This window comes from Cetorhinus maximus, chromosome 5, assembly GCF_964194155.1.
Source record: "Cetorhinus maximus chromosome 5, sCetMax3.hap1.1, whole genome shotgun sequence".
NCBI classification, from domain to species: domain Eukaryota; kingdom Metazoa; phylum Chordata; class Chondrichthyes; order Lamniformes; family Cetorhinidae; genus Cetorhinus; species Cetorhinus maximus.
Genome location: NC_135883.1, coordinates 116,284,058 through 116,304,359, shown reverse-complemented (window position 1 = coordinate 116,304,359; position 20,302 = coordinate 116,284,058). Strand labels below are relative to the sequence as shown.

Here is a 20,302-nt window from a genome sequence, read left to right as displayed (position 1 = left end):
TAACAGGAAGCAAAGAGTTAGCATAAATGGGTCTTTTTCTGGCTGGCAGGATGTGACGAATGGTGTGCCACAGGGATCAGTACTAGGGCCTCAACTTTTTACAATTTATATAAACGACTTGGGTGAGGGGACAAAAGGAACAGTTGTTAAATTTGCTGACGACACAAAGTTAGGTAGGAAAGTAAATTGTGAAAAGGATATAAGGAGGCTACAAAGTGAGAGTTTAAGCGAGTGGGCAAAGATCTGGCAAATGGAGTATAATGTGGGCAAATGTGAAATCGTTCATTATGGCAGGAAGAATAAGAAAGAAGCTTATTATCTAAATGGTGAGAGATTGAGGAGCTCTGAGATTCAGAGGATTCTGGGTGTCCTAGTACATGAATCACAAAAGGTTAGTGTGCAGGTATAGCAGGTAATTAGGAAAGCTAATAGAATGTTATCATTTATTGTGAGGGGAATTGGTTACAAATGTAGGGAGGTTATGCTTCAGTTGTACAGAGTATTGGTGAGACCACATCTGGAGTATTGTGTACATTACTGGTCTCCTTATTTAAAGAAAGATGTAAATGCGTTAGAAGCAGTCCGGAGAAGGTTTACTAGACTAATATCAAGAATGAGCGGGTTGTCTTATGAGGAAAGGCTGGACAGGTTAGGCTTGTATCCACTGGAATTTTGAAGAGTAAGAGGCAACTTAATTGAAACCTCTAAGACCTGAGGGGTCTTTACAGGATAGATGTAGAGAGGATGTTTACTCTTATGGGAGAATCTAGAACTAAGGGTCACTGTTTAAAAATAAGGAGTTGCTCATTTAAGACAGAGATAAGGAGAATTTTTTTCCCTTTCAGAGGGTTGTGAGTCATTGTAATTCTCTTCCTCAAAAGGCAGTGGAAGCAGAATCTTTGAATATTTTTAAGGCAGAGCTAGATAGATCCTTGATTACCATGGGGGTGAAAGGTTATCAGGAGTAGGCAGGAATGTGGGGGTGAGGTTATATCCAGACCAGCCATGATCTTACTGAATGGCTGAGTAGGCATGAGGGGCCGAGTGATCCACTCCTACTCCTAATTCGTATGTACATATGTTCAGCCTTCCCCAGTCAATGTCATCAGTATGTAAGTCTTGGTCCTGGTGCCTGTATCATACTTATTTTGTTTTTTCTCAAACTGATTTTTTACTAATTTACTGAATCCTAAGTAGCTGCTGATAATGATAATCATAACTCTCTCTTCCTTATCCTTATCCTGAGCATTCCACCACCCCTTCTGTTTAGCTGAGATGGGGTGGGGAGGTCCTCCGGATCCCATCTTTTCTTTCTCATTTTCTCTATTCGTTTCCTATTTCTATCTGCTGAAAATTTAGTTATCGACCCTTCCAGTCCCCACTCATTTTCATCCAGTCCGGACGCGTTATACAGTACCCCGCCTCTGGCCTGTGCTTCGGTGGTTCTGACCAGCCTGTCTCCTGCAGTGACACTACCTGGCCCGTTGCCTAGGAATGGTTATGACCAGCCTGTCTCCTGTTGTGGCCCCTACCTGGCCTGTCGCCTAGGGATGGTTCTGACTTGCCTACTGGCGGTTCATGGCTAACTGCACAGCTCCTGCTTCCTCACCTTCAGCTGACTCTCAGGTTTGGGTCTCCACAAACTGTGTCACATAATCACCGAACTTACACCCTAACTATGGGTTGTAAAGTAAAAGTACTCACCCACCTGGTGCATCCAACCAATCGATTCCTCAGTTGCTGGTAGAGACCCTGCTCGCAGTTCCAATTGTTGTGGAGTATCTGAAAGACAGCCGACACAGAGTCGACACAGATAGATTCAGCAGCAGTTCTTATTTAGTACACACATGGGAAATGCTCTTTCAGAATGCTCTAAAAGGCAATTCGTAGCTACACAGATTCTGTTAGTTATACGTACCACCTTTGGGATAACTCATCTTGTTCTTATCTTGTATGTCTAATTGTTACATCTTTAATTACAAATGAGTTTGCAACACAAGCACGGAATGACCTGCCCTTTAGTACAAATAATGTTCACAGTTCATTCCAAAACATAAACTTTGCTTATCTATCCTGATATTTTGCTGCTGTGCCTAGTCATCTGCATATCTTGACCCTGAGGTCAAGCTATCAGTTTATTACAGTATGACTCCTAGGCTATTTGTCAACTTATTTTACATTGACCCAAATGTCACATTCATTAGCTTTATCATGGACTGAACCATAGGGTGGTCATTCAAGGTCATGTTCATTCTAATTTTTATGGGGAGGCGGTGGCATAGTGGTATTGTCACTGAAGTAGTATTCTAGAAACCCAGGGTAATGCTCTGGGGACCTGGATCCCACCATGGCAGATGGTGAAATTTGAATTCAATAAAAATCTGGAATTAAAAGTCTGATGATGACCACAAAACCATTGACAATTGTCGTAAAAACCCATCTAGTTCACTAATGTCCTTTAGGGAAGGAAATCTGCCGTCCTTACCTGGTCTGGCCTACGTATGACTCCAGACCCACAGCAATGTGGTTGACTCGTAAATGCCCTGTGAACAGGGTAAGTGGATGGCAATAAATGCTGGCCTAGCCAGTGATGCCCACACCCCATGAATGAATGAAAAAGAACTTGGCCATGCCTGGGTAATCCGATGATGCATCCTGTTATGCCTCTTCAATATCAATGTAACTGTCCTAATAATTAATTTTTTTTCTAAACTGAAGATTAACTGTCGGCTTTTATAAATAAACTCAACCCCTTAAGAGCCTTTTATAGCTTATTTTCTTTTCTCAAAATATTATTCACAGTATCGCTTAGGCAGCAGAATCTTGTAGATTTGTCAATCATCGCTCACAGTAGTGAGTTGGCACGCTGCACAAACAATGTTGTGTGTGTTGCTCCTGGTGTTGTAGGAGTTGGGCTTGATGTTGCTAATGTGTCACTTGCTGGTGATGTCGATGATTTTGCACTGCTCGTTAGTGATGCTGTTGATGTTGATAAACTCTAAGACATCATTGGCCACCCAATTCACCATGAGACGGAGCAGTGCATTTGTTGCTGTGGTGGCCATTTCATTTTCACCAGATTTACTCAGTTTTTCTCTCTCTGGAATTAATTTGGTTGATTTTTTTTACCTAAGTGAGCATTAAATTCATTTGAAATGATTGAATTTTTACTCACAGAAATCCGCTATCACCATGTTATGTCTCCTGGTTCCCATAAGTTAGAGATAAACACACCTTAGCCTCAAAAATGCTGGAGTTTCATCTAGCTGCCCTCCCTGTGGCTGGTAGACTGATAGGCTGATACATTGTCACTGGGCACATGACTGCAATGCAGTAATGAATGTGGCACCGCAAGATATATATTCACAATACAATTATCTTCCTATCCTTTTACGAATAATATAACAATACAACACAGGCTATTCAACGCAACTCACCTATGTTAGTGTTTATGATCTACTAATCTACACAAGCCTCAGACTCCACCCCCCACCCTGACTTTGCCCCATATCCCTTTTCTTTTCTTCCTCCCATACGCATCAAGCCTCCTTTAAGACATGTCAATGCTAACTGCACTAATCACTCAGTGGCTTGGATTGGAAATTCTTCTAATGATATAGACTTCCATAGAAAGTATTTTGCAGTGAAATAAAATGTAAAATGCAACATTTATTATTTGACCATTAATGCAGTATTTATTAATTTTGTCAAATACAAATTCTCACATTTTCCCATTTATTTTGATAACTTTGCTGATGGAAACTATAATTAGGCTGGGGTTAGTGGTAAGTGCTTCACTTTAAGGACTTTGTTTTTAATCTAGATGAACTGAATTCTAAAAAATTGTCAAATCTGATCATGTTAAAATAAAGAGTACAGTAGAGACAAAAAGAGAAAAAAATTTGCATTTATATAATGTATAACCAGAGGCTATCCCAATGCAATTTACAGCATGTTAACTACTTTTTGAAGTGTAGCTACTGAGGTAATTAAGGAAATGTGGTAGCTCATTTGTGCTTAGCAATGGCCCACAAACATCAATAAGATAATGATCAGATGCTGTAATCATTATTTTAGTAAGGTTGGCAGAGTGATAAATCCTGGTCAGGACACCAGGAGAATTCTGTTACTCTTTAAAAATTGCTATGGGATCAGAGAATGTAGCATTGAATTGCAGAATGATTTATCTTGGTTATGCAATGATTATGTCAAGAACGTTGACAAATGTGAAGTATTGTACATTTACTGAAAATTATCCTAATTACGCAGTGAATGTGAGTGAATAAGTGGGGGAGGCTTTGGAGAGATAACGGACTTTGACTCATCTGATGTGCTGAAGCAATCAAAACTACTTGTAGAATTAGCTTGGCGTAGCGTATAAGATGAGAAGCTATGATTTGCAATGCAATGGTCAGAACACATTTCAGTTTCAATGTTGGTTATCACACCACAGAAATACTTAGGCTTGGCTGATAAGTGGCAAGTTGTATTCGTGCCACACGAGTGCCAGGCAATGACCATCTCCAATTAGAGATAACTCCCCATGACATTCAATGGCATTACCATTACTGAATCCTCCTTTATCAACATCCTTGGGGTTACCATTGACCAGAAAATGAACTGGAATAGCCATATAAATACTATGGCTATAAAAGGAAGTCAGAGGCTGGGAATTCTGCGGCAAGTAACTCACCTCCTGACTCCCCAAAGCCTGTCCACCATCTACAAGGCACAAGTCAGGAGTGAGATGGAATACTCTCCACTTACCTGGATGAGTGCAGCTCCCACAACATTCAAGAAGCTTGACACCGTCCAGGACAAAGCAGTCCGATTGATTGGCACCCCATCCATCACCGTAAACATTCACTCCCTCCATCACTGAGACATAACAGCAGTGTGTACCATCTACAAGATGCACTGCTGCAACTCTTCAAGGCTCCTTCGGCAGCACCTTCCAAACCAGCGACCTCTACGACCTAGAAGGACAAAGGCAGCAGATAGATGGGAACACCACCACCTGGAAGTTCCCATCCAAGCCACTCACCATCCTGACTTGGAAACATATCGCAGTTCCTTCACTGTCGCTGGGTCAGAATCCTGGAACGCCCTTCCTAATAGCACTGTGGGTGTACCTACACCACATGGACTGCAGCGGTTCAAGATGGCAGCTCACCACCACCTTCTCAAGGACAATTAGAGATGGGCAATAAATGCTGGCCTAGGCAGCCACACCCACGCCCTGTGAAAGAATATAAATAAAAGTAAAAATTCATGGATTGGAGAGTGTAGGCAGATCTTCACCATCTGAATCCATGCTTACTGCCGATAACCAACCTTGTACAGATATTGTCCAGCCTAAAATACTATGTTAACTAATTTTCCCATTTCTGATTGGAGGTATCCCTGAAACTTGAACCACAGGTGTCTAGACTTTTACTGTGGTTACTTCATTTCTCCGTTGCTTTATTTTTTTCTCCACATTCTTCATCTTTCTGGAGAATAGCAACAACATAAGCAAATCAGAGGAACTTGTGGCGGGTCTGCTGCTGGGGCTGGTAAAATCTGTCCAGGATGTGAAAGGTCACCAGAGAAAGCCTCTTCACCTATTTGCCTGTGTTCCAATCACTAATACACACCAGTGTGATTATGAGGTCTTTTGTAAAGAGTGGGCACCACAGGATAGCAACTGTCTTCACTGACAAGAGCATTATTTAATCTTAACAGCATGCATTTTTATTTGAATTTTTTTATTATTAGTTATGCACTGGCAGATGCTGCTTCCCAAACCCACTGTAGCAACCCATAAAAAATAGAGCAAAAAAATGATGGTTGCTGCACAACGATTTTTATTCTTTTTGCTTCTTTCAATGCAACTTAGGTACACAACCATAGCCCAGAATAAGCCACCCTTCAGGAAAGGAGGAGAAATAAAATATTAATGGGAGATAGAGGGGAGAAACTGGACCTAGAAAGAAAACTGAATTTGCAATTGATCCACATTTTTTTTCTTGTTGCTTTTTATTGTTATTTCACTTTCCTTCTCATTTTTGACACCCATGTACAACCTAGCAGTTCTGAGGCAGAGAGGATGGCCTGACTATCTGCACTATTAGGAAGTCCACAAGACAAGCCTTACAAATGTAACTTGCATGTGAGGAAGCAACCAACTTGTGCAAAACATCTTCCTTGCCCAGAGGCCGAGACATCCAAGTCGGGCACATAAAAACAGGATCTGGCCATTGCGTCATTTGGTTGAATTTTTTTTGGTCATAGTTTCTTGCTAGCAGCTATTGTGTGAGAAGTTCTGAAACCTGGAAAACAGAGGGCTGCTAAGAGGGGAAACCCAAGGTGGAGGAGCAATTTGTGGGATGGATATCCAGAAGTGGGAGGAACTTACATCCTACCGGTATCTAATTGTAACTCACATTATTGCAGTGATACCTAACAGGTTAAGAGTATCATTCTTCAGAAGTGAATATCTGTGGCAAGGCCAGCAATTATTAGCCATTCCTAGTTCTCCTAAGGAGATGCTGTAGGGACTTCTTTTTTGTGCATCTTCACACATGCAGTCTTTTTTTTCCTTTGTGGGGAATAGTGAGGAAGTGGTGGAAGGATTCCCAGGCTGATCATCAGCCAGTTGAACCGTGTCAGGGACAATCCTTCCATTTCCAACATATCCTGGTGTGGAACTTGAAAATGGAGTTCCTGGCTCAGAGAGTAGTCAGACACTACCACTGCGCCACAAGGCCTCCTGCAGCCTTCTGCATGAAAAATTGGTAGTGGATTTGGCGCAGCTGAGTGGCTAGACCATTTTAGAGAGCACATTGGTGTGGGGACTGGAGTCATGTTAGGTCAGACCAGGCCAGGACAGTAAGTTTCCTCCTTTGAAGGATAGTGGTGAAACAATTAAGTTTTTTATTACAATCTGATAGCTTCATGATCACTTTCATTACTCATAGAGTCACAGAGGTCTACAGCACAGAAAGAGGCCCTTCGGCCCATCAACTCTGCGCCGGTCAAACAAGTACCAAACGATTCTAATCCCATTTTCCAGCACCAGGCCCATAGCCTTCTATGCCATGGCATTGCAAGTGCACATCCAAATACTTCTTAAATGTTATGAGGGTTTCTGCCTCTACCACCCTTTCAGGCAGTGAGTTCCAGATTCCCACCACTCTAGGTGAAATAATTTTTCCTCACATCCCCTCTGAACCTCCTGCCCCTTACCTTAAATCTATGCCCCTGGTTATTGATCCCTCCACCAAGGGGAAAAGCTCCTTCCTGTCTACCCTATCTATGCCCCTCATAATTTCATACACCTCAATCATGTCCCCCTTCAATCTCCTCTGCTCCAGGGAAAATAACCCCAGTCTATCCAATCTCTCCTCATTACTAAAACTCTCCAGCCCAGGCAACATCCTGGTAAATCTCCTCTGCACTCTCTCTAGTGCAATCACATCATTCCTATGATGCGGATTCCAGAACTGCACACAATACTCTAGCTGTGGCCTAACCAGCGTTTTATACAATTCCAGCATAACCTCCCTGCTCTTATCTTTATTAGCCTAGGCATAGAATATAAGTATCCCACATGCCTTCTTAACCACCTTAACTACCTGTCCCGCTATCTTAAGGGACCGGTGGACATGCGCACCAAGGTCCCTCTGATCCTTGGTACTTCCCAGGGTCCTACCATTCATCGTGTATTCCCGTGCCTTGTTTGACCTGCCCAAGTGCATCACCTCACACTTATCCGGATTAAATTCCATTTGCCACTGATCAGCCCATCTGACCAGCCCGTCTATATCCTCCTGTAATCTAAGGCTATCCTCCTCACTATTTACCACTCCACCAGTTTTCGTGTAACCCACGAACTTACTGATCAACCCTTCTACATTCAAGTCGAAATCGTTTATATGTACCACAAACAGCAAGGGACCCAACACCGATCCCTGTGGATCCCCACTGGACACAGGCATCCAGTCGTAAAAACACCCCTCGACCATCACCCTTTGCTTCCTGCCACTCAGCCAATTCTAGATCCAATCTGCCAAATTGCCTTGGATCCCATGGGCTCTTACCTTCGTTATCAGTCTCCCATGTGGGACCTTATCAAAAGCCTTGCTGAAATCCAAGTAGACTACATCAAATGCATTGCCCTCATCTATACATCTGGTCACCTCTTCAAAAAATTCAATCAAATTGGTCATGCATGCCCTCCCCTTAATAAAACCATGCTGACTGTCCTTGATTAATCCCTGCCTCTCCAAGTGTAGATTAATTCTGTCCCTCAAAATTTCTTCCAAAAGTTTCCCCACCACTGAGGTTAGACTGACTGGCCTGTAGTTCCCTGGTTTAGCCCTTCCTCCCTTCTTGAATAACGGTACCACATTGGCTGTCCTCCAGTCCTCTGGCACCTCTCCTGTGGCCAGAGAGGTATTGAAAATTATTGACTCATATCAGCATTTTATTTCTCAAGTTCTCAAGCTGCCATGGTGGGATTTAAACTTGCACTGTCTCGATTACTCCCTCTCTCCCCTGATTATCACATTTGACTCCTTGCCCAGTCTCCCTCTCTTTCATTCCAATTCCCATCTCCTCCTGTCCTATCGCTGACACCCCTTTTCCGCCTTATTCCCCAGAGAGGATTTAGAATGTAAATTCACTAGAATGATAGCATGGCTAAGAGGGGTAAGTTATGAGGACAGGTTGCATAAACTTGCCTTATATTCCCTTCAGTATCGAAGAGTGAGGAGTGAGCTTATCGAGGTACTTCGTTGAGACAGTAGGAAAGATAAATAGAAACTATTGTTCCTGTTGGGAGAATCCAAACAAGTGTCCAAATCTTAAAATTGAAGCCATGCCATTCATAAGTTTAATCAGGCAGCACTCCTTTACAAAGCATTGAAGAGAACAGGACCTCTCTTCCCCGAAAGGGCTATGAATGCTGGGTCAATTGAAGATTTCAATGCTGAAATTGATTTTAGTTTTTCAAGGTTACCGAGGGATATCGAGCAAAAATGGCTAAATGGGGTTTCAGTACAGTTCAGCCACGATCTAATTGAATGGCAGACATGGTCGAGGGGATCAACAGCCTGATCCTGTTTTTATGTGCCCACCTTGGATGTCGAGGCCTCTGGGAAAGAAAGATGTTTTGCAAAAGTTGGTTGCTTCCTCACATGCAAGGTACATTGATAAGGCTTGGTCTTGTGGACTTCCTAATTGCGAAGATAAGCCATCCTCTCCCCATCGGAACTGCTAGGTTGCATGTGGGTGTCTAAAATGAGAAGGAAAGTAAAATAATAACACAAAGAAAAAATGCAAGAAAAAAAATGTGGATCAACTGTAAATTAATTTTCTTTCTAGATACATTTTTCCCCCTCTACTGCCTAATTTTATTTCATTTCTCCTCCTTTCCTGAAGGGTTACTTATCCTGGGGCATGGTTGCGTACCCAGGTTACATTCAGAGAATTAAAACGAACAAAAATGGTTGTGCAGCAACCAATACTTGTTTGCTCTATTTTTTTATGGGTTGCTACCCATGAGGTCCTCTGACATGCTTATGTTGCTGCTGTTCTCCAGAAAAATGAAAGTGTGGAGAGGGAAGTGAAGCCAATAATTGGGTGGCAGCCCCTTTAGCTAACGAGAGAAGTGCTGCACACATTGCCCCGGTAGGTAATCACGGAATTGAGTTTTGTATGGATTGTGTGGACTGCCTGAGGCACTGATTTGAGGCCACTGCACTTCAGGCCTCCCCAGTGGATTGGGAAAGACCCCTGAAGCTGAGAGTTTTCAGTGGGGATAGTAAAGTTGATGTGATATTCTGCTCTGAAGTATCCTGGAAAGGAGGGTAGTGCAGAGCATGCTGCCGGAACAAATAGAGGAAATACCTCCATGCAGAATGGAATGAAAAGGAGGAGATTTCTAAGAGTTGAAGCCATAAGGCAGAGCTGCCTGAAAGGAATTTCCGGGCGCTTGTGGCGAAAACCAGCTCACCAGGGTGAGATTGGATGTAACGTTCGAGCCGTCTCAATTCACCGGAGTCCGGTGAGCATAGAGTTTATTTCCTGATCAGCTTCGATTGAGGGATGGATGCAACAGCAAGCTGTCTGGATGGTTGATGATTCTGTTGAGATTCATTCCACCCCATTACCATTTAGCAATCTCTCGTCTTGGTGGTCTTCATAGCTAAGGCTCATCTTTCTGACCCATGCGGTATTAAAGCTAGTTATGCATAGGTGGAGGTTTAGGAGCAATGGCTGAGCAGATATTGCTACATCCTCGGCCGGGAAAGCATTCCTGCTGGAAGAAACCAAATTGAAGACCTTGAGCAAATCCTGTTTGAAGAGAGAAAGATGCCTCTTAATTTGCTGTTGAAGTTGTAGTAGTTTAGACCATGCAGCTGCTAATAAAGATACTAGTCAGCACTCTATTTAGAAGGCTGTTGATATAGATTTTGCTCTGATATACTGATAACTTGGGTAAATTTCATTTGAATTCTACAGCCATTTAAAAATGTGCATGCCTGATCTATATTATATTTTTCAGTATTATAAAATAACTGATAATTTTCTGTACTGCCTCTAAATTATAGAATTACACTAAATTTATAATAGCTTTGCTGTATAATGTAAGTGTAATGCAGTGTATAACCACTGCAACATTGAATTTAGGTATTTTTTGCCCAGGTTTCTGGTAGATACTCCTGAGCCTTTGTGATTACGTTGTATGTGAATTGGTGCTCTAAAGAACAGATTAACCTATTTGAATAACAAATGTCTTTTGGAGCTTGTACATTCGCTAATTGCTAAATGCTAAAACCTTTTGTATATGCTACTTTTCAGGTTGTGGAACATTAGTGGTGCTGGAACAGACAGAAGCTGGAATTGTCCCTTTCAGGAGGTACTGTAAAATGAACAAGGACTCTTTAGTTTTCTTTAATATCAAGTACTGTTATGGAATCTTGGGTTTCTGAGTTCTGTAAAACATGGACATTTCATTTAATCAATTAGTTATTCTTCATTGCTGTGGGCTTTTATTTCCGTTTTTAAAAAATTAAGTTGTTGATATTGTGACTCTAACACCTAGTTTGTGATTCTAATGAAATGATGGCAACTGACATAAAAATGAATGAAGTAATTATTTCATTAGAGCTGCCATTTAACCCTTAGATTTCAAGCAATGCAAGACCTTGCTATCCAGCATGCAGTGAACATTATGCACTCTCTTTGGAAAGTGGGTTTGCAAAGAGCCTACTTTTAAAAAAGCTTTTCTTCTGTTTAGTTTTGACTGGAATGATAGTCTTTTTGACGTTACCTGGAGTGAGAACAATGAACATGTCCTGATCACTGGTAGTGGTGATGGATCTCTGCAGCTCTGGGACACTGCAAGCCCTACAGGACCCCTCCAAGTCTTCAAAGAACATGCTCAAGAGGTAAAAAAAAAGTTGCTCATGAAATTGAATTAGTGAATTCCCAATTTAAATGAACTGTAGACTTTATTTAGGGAATTTATTTGATTTGAAGAGATTTCAGATTATCAAAAGTTCAACCTATTATTTGAAAATTTTATGTTGTTTGTCAGAATTTAATGAACCAGAAATTGCTGCAATTGGCAAGTTTGGCTGTGAATTATGTTAATTGGACTTCTACGCTCAGCATTAACTTTGAACTATATTTGAGCTGCGCTTTAGTGACTGGAAGCCAGTGTCCAGTGGCGTACCACAGGGATCTGTGCTGGGTCCCCTATTATTTGTCACTTATATAAACAACATAGATGACAATGTGGGGGGTAGGATTAATAAATTTGTGGATGACACAAAGATTGGCCACGTGGTTAACAGTGAGGTTGAGTGTCTTGGGCTACAGGAAGATATAGACGGGATGGTCAAATGGGCAGATAAGTGGCAGATGGAATTTAATCCTGAAAGGTGTAAGGTGATACACTTTGGAAGGAATAATTTGACGAGGAAGTATTCAATGAACGGCATGACACTAGGAAGTTCTGAGGAACAAAGGGACCTTGGCATGTGTGTCCATAGATCTCTGAAGGCGGAGGGGCATGTTAGTGGGGTTGTGAAAAAGGCATATGGGACACTTGCCTTTATTAATCGAGGCATAGATTACAAAAGTAGGGAGGTGATGTTGGAGTTGTATAGAACCTTGGTGAGGCCACAGCTGGAGTACTGTTTGCAGTTCTGGTCGCCACATTATAGGAAGGATGTGATTGCGCTGGAGGGGGTGCAGAGGAGATTTGCCAGGATGTTGCCTGAGATGAAACATTTAAGTTATAAAGAGAGGTTGGATAGACTTGGGTTGTTTTCGTTGGAGCAGAGAAGACTGAGAGGCAACCTGATCGAGGTGTACAAGATTATGAGGGGCATGGACAGGGTGGATAGGGAGCAGCTGCTCCCCTTAGTTGAAGGGTCAGTCACAAGGGGATGTAAGTTCAAGGTGAGGGGCAGGAGGTTTAAGGGGGATGTGAGGAAAAGCTTTTTTACCCAGAGGGTGGTGACGGTCTGGAATGCACTGCCTGGGAAGGTGGTGGAGGTGGGTTGCCTCACATCCTTTAAAAAGTACCTGGATGAGCACTTGGCACGTCATAACATTCAAGGCTATGGGCCAAGTGCTAGTAAATGGGATTAGGTAGGTAGGTCAGGTGTTTCTCACGTGTTGGTGCAGAATTGATGGGCCAAAGGGCCTCTTCTGCACTCCGTGATTCTGTGAAATTGCTGGATGTCAGTTGTTAGCAATGCACTGATGTCAGTGTCACACCTGGGACCTTGTGGTGACATTTTGCAAAATTGTCTATCTCCTCAACCAATGTAATAATAGGATAAAAAAAACTGCGAACAATGGCAAAGAAACTGGGGTGAATGAATTGAATAAAGAAACAGTGAGCAACAGCAAAGGAGCTGAGTAAATGAAGTTTAAATGGAATCAAGAAGTAGAAAGAGGAATAGAGAAAGAAACATTGGAGAGCAGATTAAATGAGATTTTAAAAAAAGGACATAAGAAAGCTAACAGAAAGATTGAAAAATAACAAGCATAAGAAGAGACTGTTGTAACCCAGTTAGCATCATAGAATGGGTACAGAACACAAGGAGGCCATTTGGCTTGTTGTGTCTGTGCTGGCGCTCTGTGGGAGCAGTTTATCTACCCCTTCCTTTTCCCCAAAGCCCGGCACGTTTTTCCTTTTCGAATAATGATCCAGTTCCCTTTTTAATACCTCAATTGATCCTTCACCACAATCTCAGGCAGTGCATTCCAGATCCTAACCATTTGCTGCGTAAAAAAACCTTTTCCTTCATGTTGCTGTTGCTTCTTTTGCCAATTATATTAAATCTGTGTCCTCTAGTTCTCATTTCTTCCACCAATGGGAACAGTTTCTCCCTATCCACTCTGTCCAGACCCCTCATGAATTTGAACAGCTCTATGAAATTTCCCCTCGACTTTCTCTATTTTTTCGTATGCATTCATGGGATGTGGGTTTCGCTGGCTGGGCCAGGATTTATTGCCCATCCCTAGTTACCCTTGAGAAGGTGGTGGTGAGCTGCCTTCTTGAACTGCTGCAGTCCATCTGGTGTAGGTACACCCACAGTGATGTTAGGAAGGGAGTTCCAGGATTTTGACCCAGTGACAGCGAAGGAATGGCGATATATTTCCAAGTCAGGATAGTGAGTGATTTGGAGGGGAACGTCCAGGTGGTGGTGTTCCCATCTATCTGCTGCCCTTGTCCTTCTAGATGCTAGAGCTTGTGGGTTTGGAAGGTGTTGTTGAAGGAGCCTTGGTGAATTTCTGAAGTGCATCTTGTAGATGGCACACGATGCTGCATCTGTGCGTCGGTGGTGGAGGGAATGAATGTTTGTGGATGTGGTTCCAATCAAGCAGGCTGCTTTGTCCTGGACTTAAGCTTCTTGAGTGTTGTGGGAGCTGCACTCATCCAGCCAATTGGGGAGTATTCGATCACACTCCTGACTTGTGCCTTGTAGATGGTGGACAAGCTTTGGGGAGTCAGGAGGTGAGTTACTCATCACAGGATCCCGAGCCCCTGACCTGTTCTTGTAGCCACAGTATTTATATGGCTATTCCAGTTCAGTTTCTTGTCAATGGTAACCCACAGGATGTTGATAGCAGGGGATTCAGTGATGGTAATGCCATTGAACATCAAGGGGCAATGGTTGGATTCTCTCTTGTTGGAGATGGGGATTGCCTGACACTTGTGTGGCTCGAATGTTACTTGCCACTTGTCAGCCCAAGTCTGGATATTGTCTAGGTCTTGCTGCATTTGGACATGGACTGCTTCAGTATCTAAGGAGTCATGAACGAAGCTGAACATTTTGCAATCATCAGCGAACATCCCCACTTTTGACCTTATGATGGAAGGAAGGTCATTGATGAAGCAGCTGAAGATGGTTGGGCCAAGGACACTACCCTGAGGAACTTCCGCAGTGATGTCCTGGAGCTGAGGTGACTGACTTCCAACAACCACAACCATCTTCCTTTGTGCTAGGTATGACTCCAACCAGTGGAGAGTTTTTCCCCTGATTCCCATTGATTCCAGTTTTGCTAGGGTTCCTTGATGCCACACTCGGTCAAATGCTGCCTTGATGTCAAAGGCAGTCAGTCTTACCTCACTTCGGAAGTTCAGCTCTTTTGTCTATATTTGAACCAAGGCTGTAATGAAGTCAGGAGCTGAGTGGCCCTGGCAGAACCCAAATTGGGTGTCAGTGAGCAGTTTATTGCTAAACAAATGCGACTTCGTAGCACTGTTGATGACCCCTTCCATTAGCTTACTGATGATCGAGAGTAGACTGATGGGGCGATAATTGGCCGGGTTGGATTTGTCCTGCTTTTTGTGTACAGAACATACCTGGGCAATTTTCCACATAGCTGGGTTGATGCCAGTGTTGTAGCTGTACTGGAACAGTTTGGTTAGGGGTGCAGCAAGTTCTGGAGTACAAGTCTTCAGAACTATTGCTGGAATATTGTCAGGGCCCATAGCCTTTGCAGTATCCAGTTCCTTCAGTCATTTCTTGATATCACGTGGAATGAATCGAATTGGCTGAAGACATGGCGCCTGTGATGCTGGGGACCTCCGGAGGAGGCCAAGATGGATCATCCACTTGGCAAGCTGAAGATTGTTGCAAATGCTTCAGCCTTATATTTTCACTGATGTGCTGGGCTCCCCCATCATTGAGGATGGGGATATTTGTGGAGCCTCCTCCTCCAGTGAGTTGTTTAATTGTCCACCACAATTCACGACTGGGTGTAGCAGGATTGCAGAGCTTAGATCTGATCCGTTGGTTGTGGAATTGCTTAGCCGTGTGTATCACTTGCTGGTTATGCTGTTTGGCATGCAAGTAGTCCTGTGTTATAGCTTCATTAGGTTGACACCTTATTTTTAGGTGGGCCTGGTGCTGCTCCTGGCATGCCCTCCTGCACTCTTCATTGAACCAGGGTTGATTCCCTGGCTTGAGGTAATGGTAGTGTGGTGGTATGCTGGGCCATGAGATTACAGATTGTGTTTGAGTACAATTCTGCTGCTGCTGATCGCCCATAGTGCCTCATGGATGCCCAGTCTTGGAGTTGTTAGATCTGTTCAAAATCTCTCCCATTAGCATGGTAGTAGTGCCACACAACGCGATGGAGGGTATCCTTAATGTGAAGACAGGACTTTGTCTCCACAACGACTATGCAGTGATCACTCCTACCAATACTGTCATGGACAGATGCATCTGCAGCTGGCAGGTTGGTGAGGATGAGGTCAAGTATGTTTTTCTCTCTTGTTGGTTCCCTCATCACCAGCCACAGACCCAGACTAGCAGCTATGTCCTTTAGGACTCGGACTGCTCGCTCAGCAGTGGTGCTACCGAGCCACTTTTGGTGATGGACATTGAAGTCCCCCACCAGAGTACATTCTGCATCCTTGTCACCCTTAGTGTTTCCTGCAAGTGGTGTGCAACATGGAGGAGCACTGATTCATCAGCTGAGGGAGGGCGGTACGTGGTAATCAGCAGGATGTTTCCTTGCCCATGTTTGACCTGATGCCATGAGACGTCATGTGGTCCGGAGTCGATGTTGAGGACTCCCAGGGCAACTCTCTCCTGACAGTATATCACCTATGGTGGGATTTATCAGGGCCACGTCTTCAAAGAGAGATGATCCTGCATCCATGGAAGAAACAGACTTGTTAAGAAGTTTGATTGGACAGTTAAACTGGCTGTGCACTCAGACAAGATCCAATGCCAATTATGATGTATTGGAACTGAGTACTATGGTGGAACATACTACAGTTAAGGAGGTTTTGAGGGTAAATAAAACCTTAAAAAAATTAAATTTGGAGAAATGCGCACTCAATTTCCAACCTTGGGTGACCCAAAAGATATGCAGTTAGTCCTTTTTAGTGACGTTTTCCATGGCAATCTTCCGGACGGATATTTGAGTACGGCTGGTTTCATCATTTTCTTGGTGGGGAGAAATGGAAAGTGTTGTCCCTTGGCCTGGGAAGCCAAGAAAATAATAAGAGTGGTTAAAAGCACCCTTGTTGCAGAAATACCAGCGCTAATGGAAGGAATAGATATGGGATTATATTTATCTAACATTCTGAAGGAAATCGTGTACAAGAGGATTCTGAGGAATGTTTGTCCATAGCATTTTTTGTGCATAACTATTCTGTTTGGGATAATGTTCATTCAACAAAGAGGGCCACTGATAAAAGATTGAGCATTAATCTTGCTAGTATAAAGGACATGTTGGAAAGAAAAGAGATTTCCAAACTAAAATGGGTCAATGCAAGTCACCAATTGTCAAACGAGAAATGCTTGCTCCAAGAAATTATTGGATCTCCTAGAAGAGGGATGCCTTACGTTATGATGAGTTGTAAGAATTATGGAAAACTTACTTTTTTCTTTGATTGCTTTGTATGTTAAATATGTTTAAGTATGTTAGAAAGTTTTTTTTGTTGATTATGTTGTTAATGATGCACGGGTGATAGGCATTATTTGATTAAGGACTGGTATCACATATAAATAGAGTCAGCTGGGACACAGTGGTAGTAGTTAGGAAGCAGAGATTTGCAAGGCTGCTTCCTGTGAATAAACCTACTGTCAAGGAAAAGAATTGTGTCCTGTTTTCATTTAACAATGTTCAAACATTCCAAGAAGTATAGAACCAGTGACTCTGTCTATCATGATCAGGAGCAGTGAAACACTCAGTGGATTTGCTATTGCACTGCTTACATAGGAACATAGGAATTGCTACACAAAAAAAGACCAAGGTCCATATAATTTGCCTTGTACCATTCTGGCTGTCCAATGATACAATGACAATGGAGTGGTTGACTAATAGAAATCAATCTCTATCACTTGGTCTACAACAGACCCAGAAATGACATAGAGGTAACTTGCTGTAGCATAAAACCCTATGAAACAAAGCCTAAAATGTTCACAATATATATTGGATTCCATGGGGATCTTTACAGTTAGTGCCCAGTTCACTACTGTAGCCATAAATGTCCAAATGCAGGAATATAATTAACTGTCAACAAGAGACAAGTTAATCAAATTGTATCATCCTGCTGATAACATTTTCAAAAGAAGTGTGTAAATACACTTGTAAACTAACCTTTCTCTCTTCAAAATATCAAACAATGCAAATTACAGATCCCCAGGAGCAAGACCTGTTTTGGGACATGCTTTTGGGCGTTTCTTATTGAAGCAGTTTAAATGAACTCTCTGTGATAGACTGTCTTGTCAAAAAATAATTCAGTTTTACCTGTAAAGGCCAGTTTACTGACAATCACAGATTAGTTATCAAGGGTCTAATGAAGTAAATCTGTCAAAAAAATAATAAACTGCAAGTTCCACTTTCCCTCTCCAATCTATAGGTAAATTATCTAATTTTATCCTGTTTAACTTTTGGGTGTTTTCTCTTTTCCTGCTCTGAAAGGTTTATAGTGTTGATTGGAGCCAGACACGAGGAGAACATCTGGTATTATCTGGTTCGTGGGATCAAACAATAAAAGTCGTAAGTTTATTCTATTTTTTTTTGAAAAATCAAAGAATAGAGAATATCAGTTTTTTTTAGCTTTAATTTTGAACATCACAAAATTTAAATATAATTAAGGGACTCTTAAAAAAATGGTATAGTAAAGCACACATTATTTATGAAACTCATGCACAACATTTTTGTGGGATAGGACATCGGACTTTCACTAAATTCCTAAATAACTTCTAAAAAATAGAAGTAAATTTGAAGAATGTTGTTGTGGTTCCAGCCACTCACCTGCTATTATGATAATGAGATAGGAATGAAAACCAAATTTGTTACAACATGAATAGCAATATCCTAAGCAGTATTTGAAGGTGGATACACTTGGTTGCATTTTGGTATGAGGAAATACAATGTGAAATAAAAATTGAAAAATTGGATCTATTTTACAACAGAGAGATTATGGAGTGATTAACCGGTGTCCTGGCCAATCCCTTAATTGGCATAATTTAAAATAGGTTATCTGGTCGTTATCACATTGTTGTTTGTTGAAGTTTGCTGTATGCAAATTGGCTGCCACACTTCCTACGTTACTACAGTGACAATACTTCAAAAGTATTTGATTGGTTGTGAAGTGATTTGAGATTTCCTGTGATCATGAAAGGTATTATATAAATATGAATTCATTTTTCCTATTTCACATAAATTGTTTAAAATTATGAAGGCATGGACAGAGTAGATAGATACAGACTTTCAGATAATTAAGCGGCCTGCAAAGAAGGGACATGGATGGAAGATTAAATGTAATATATTTAGGACAGTGAGCAGGAGAAACTTTTCTTATGTAGAGGGTCATAGGGCTGTGGAATGCACAACATTAGTGATTGAATCTGTGACCATGTCGATATTTAACATAGATTAGAAGGGTCGTTGAAGGAAAGGCAAAGGGATGTGAGAACAGGAAGACACATGGCATTAGGACCACTCCCGATGTTATTCTGATGAATGTCCGTCTGGCAAAGGAAGAAGCTGGAGCCAGTCTGCCATCAACATAGTTTTATTCGCAAACTCAGTATAACAGAAGTGCAGACTACTTTCCCCTTCCACATAGCTCCTGCACACAGGTAGAAACTGCTTCTTTTCATGTGCCCTAATCTTACCCTAATTAGTATCAGCTGCTCTTAATCACAACTAGAACACGCACTCAATTGTCACAGCATTTGTAACATTAACACCCAGTGCAAAGGTTAAATACCAACATGGTTGGATCAAATGACCTGTTGTGTGTCGTGCCTTATTTGTAATTCTATACTCCAAGTTCTCTTACTTAAAAGGAAATGTAAAATATGCAGCCTTTACTTATTTTCCTGCCACAAATTGGGCCTATATGGCATGTGCAGCATAAAGCAAGGGTGCTGATACTTTGGGTGTGATGCGTATTCATCTGCAGATTTTTCTGGTATAAAAACCATGGGAAACTAAAACAAATCTCCAAATCTATTGGTAAAAACTGATACAAAACTGATTTTAATCCTATTGAATATTGCATAGCTGCATGGCTATTTACAATACCTTTACACCTGTGCTGTTACAGACACATAGTTGATGCAGTTAAGTAATAATTCTATCCTGGACATCAAATAAACATTCAATGCTTAACAAACACTGTGAATCTGACAGGGTCACTTACAGAGTACATATTTTCACATTTAAGTAAACAGGTAAGGCTGTGGAAAGATTTTTGTGCAGTGTGCATTTAGAGCAATTGTTTTTTCCAGCGAAGGAAATGCGACAGGAAAGTAATGCAACTATTTGATTAGTTGTAATATTTTCATACTTAAAAACATAGGATTTTTCAACTTCTTAAAGGCTCATTCGTTCATTTTCATAGACAATTCTTTGTTCTGATGAAACATTTGAGTTCAGAATAAAAACAAACTATAAAATCTTAACATGAAGGAACTCTTTACATATGGCAAGGATTCCAATATCTACTTTAGCTTGTCAGTAACGGAGCCTTTTAAAGAAGGAGCAATATGCCTGATTTTTCTGAACTAATGGGAATTGAGCAGAAGACTGAAGTTGTTCTGGTACATTGGTGACTCCCTTCGCCTTGCAGACCAGCAGGATTCATCAATTCAATAGTCAGACTGCCTACAAAGTGCCAGTGAACAGACTGTGTTAGCTAGCATTTAATATGGTAGAGAATTTTGAATTTGTGGAGCACTTGGCTACCAATTCTCGTACCTTCATTGAACGAGAGGTAAGTGGCTGAACAATTAGTACATCCAATACACCAGTTTTCAGGAGA

At 41.7% G+C, this 20,302-nt stretch overlaps 1 protein-coding gene across 1 annotated transcript in view; it reads left to right on the top strand.

The window, feature by feature from the left end:
* pex7 (peroxisomal biogenesis factor 7) overlaps positions 1-20,302 on the top strand; it is a 149,189-nt gene that overhangs the window by 14,896 nt on the left and 113,991 nt on the right. Inside the window, exons 2-4 of the mRNA XM_078542342.1 lie at positions 10,846-10,903; positions 11,285-11,435; positions 17,950-18,027. Coding sequence (XP_078398468.1) covers positions 10,846-10,903; positions 11,285-11,435; positions 17,950-18,027 — 287 coding nt within the window. The remainder of the gene's footprint in view (positions 1-10,845; positions 10,904-11,284; positions 11,436-17,949; positions 18,028-20,302) is intronic.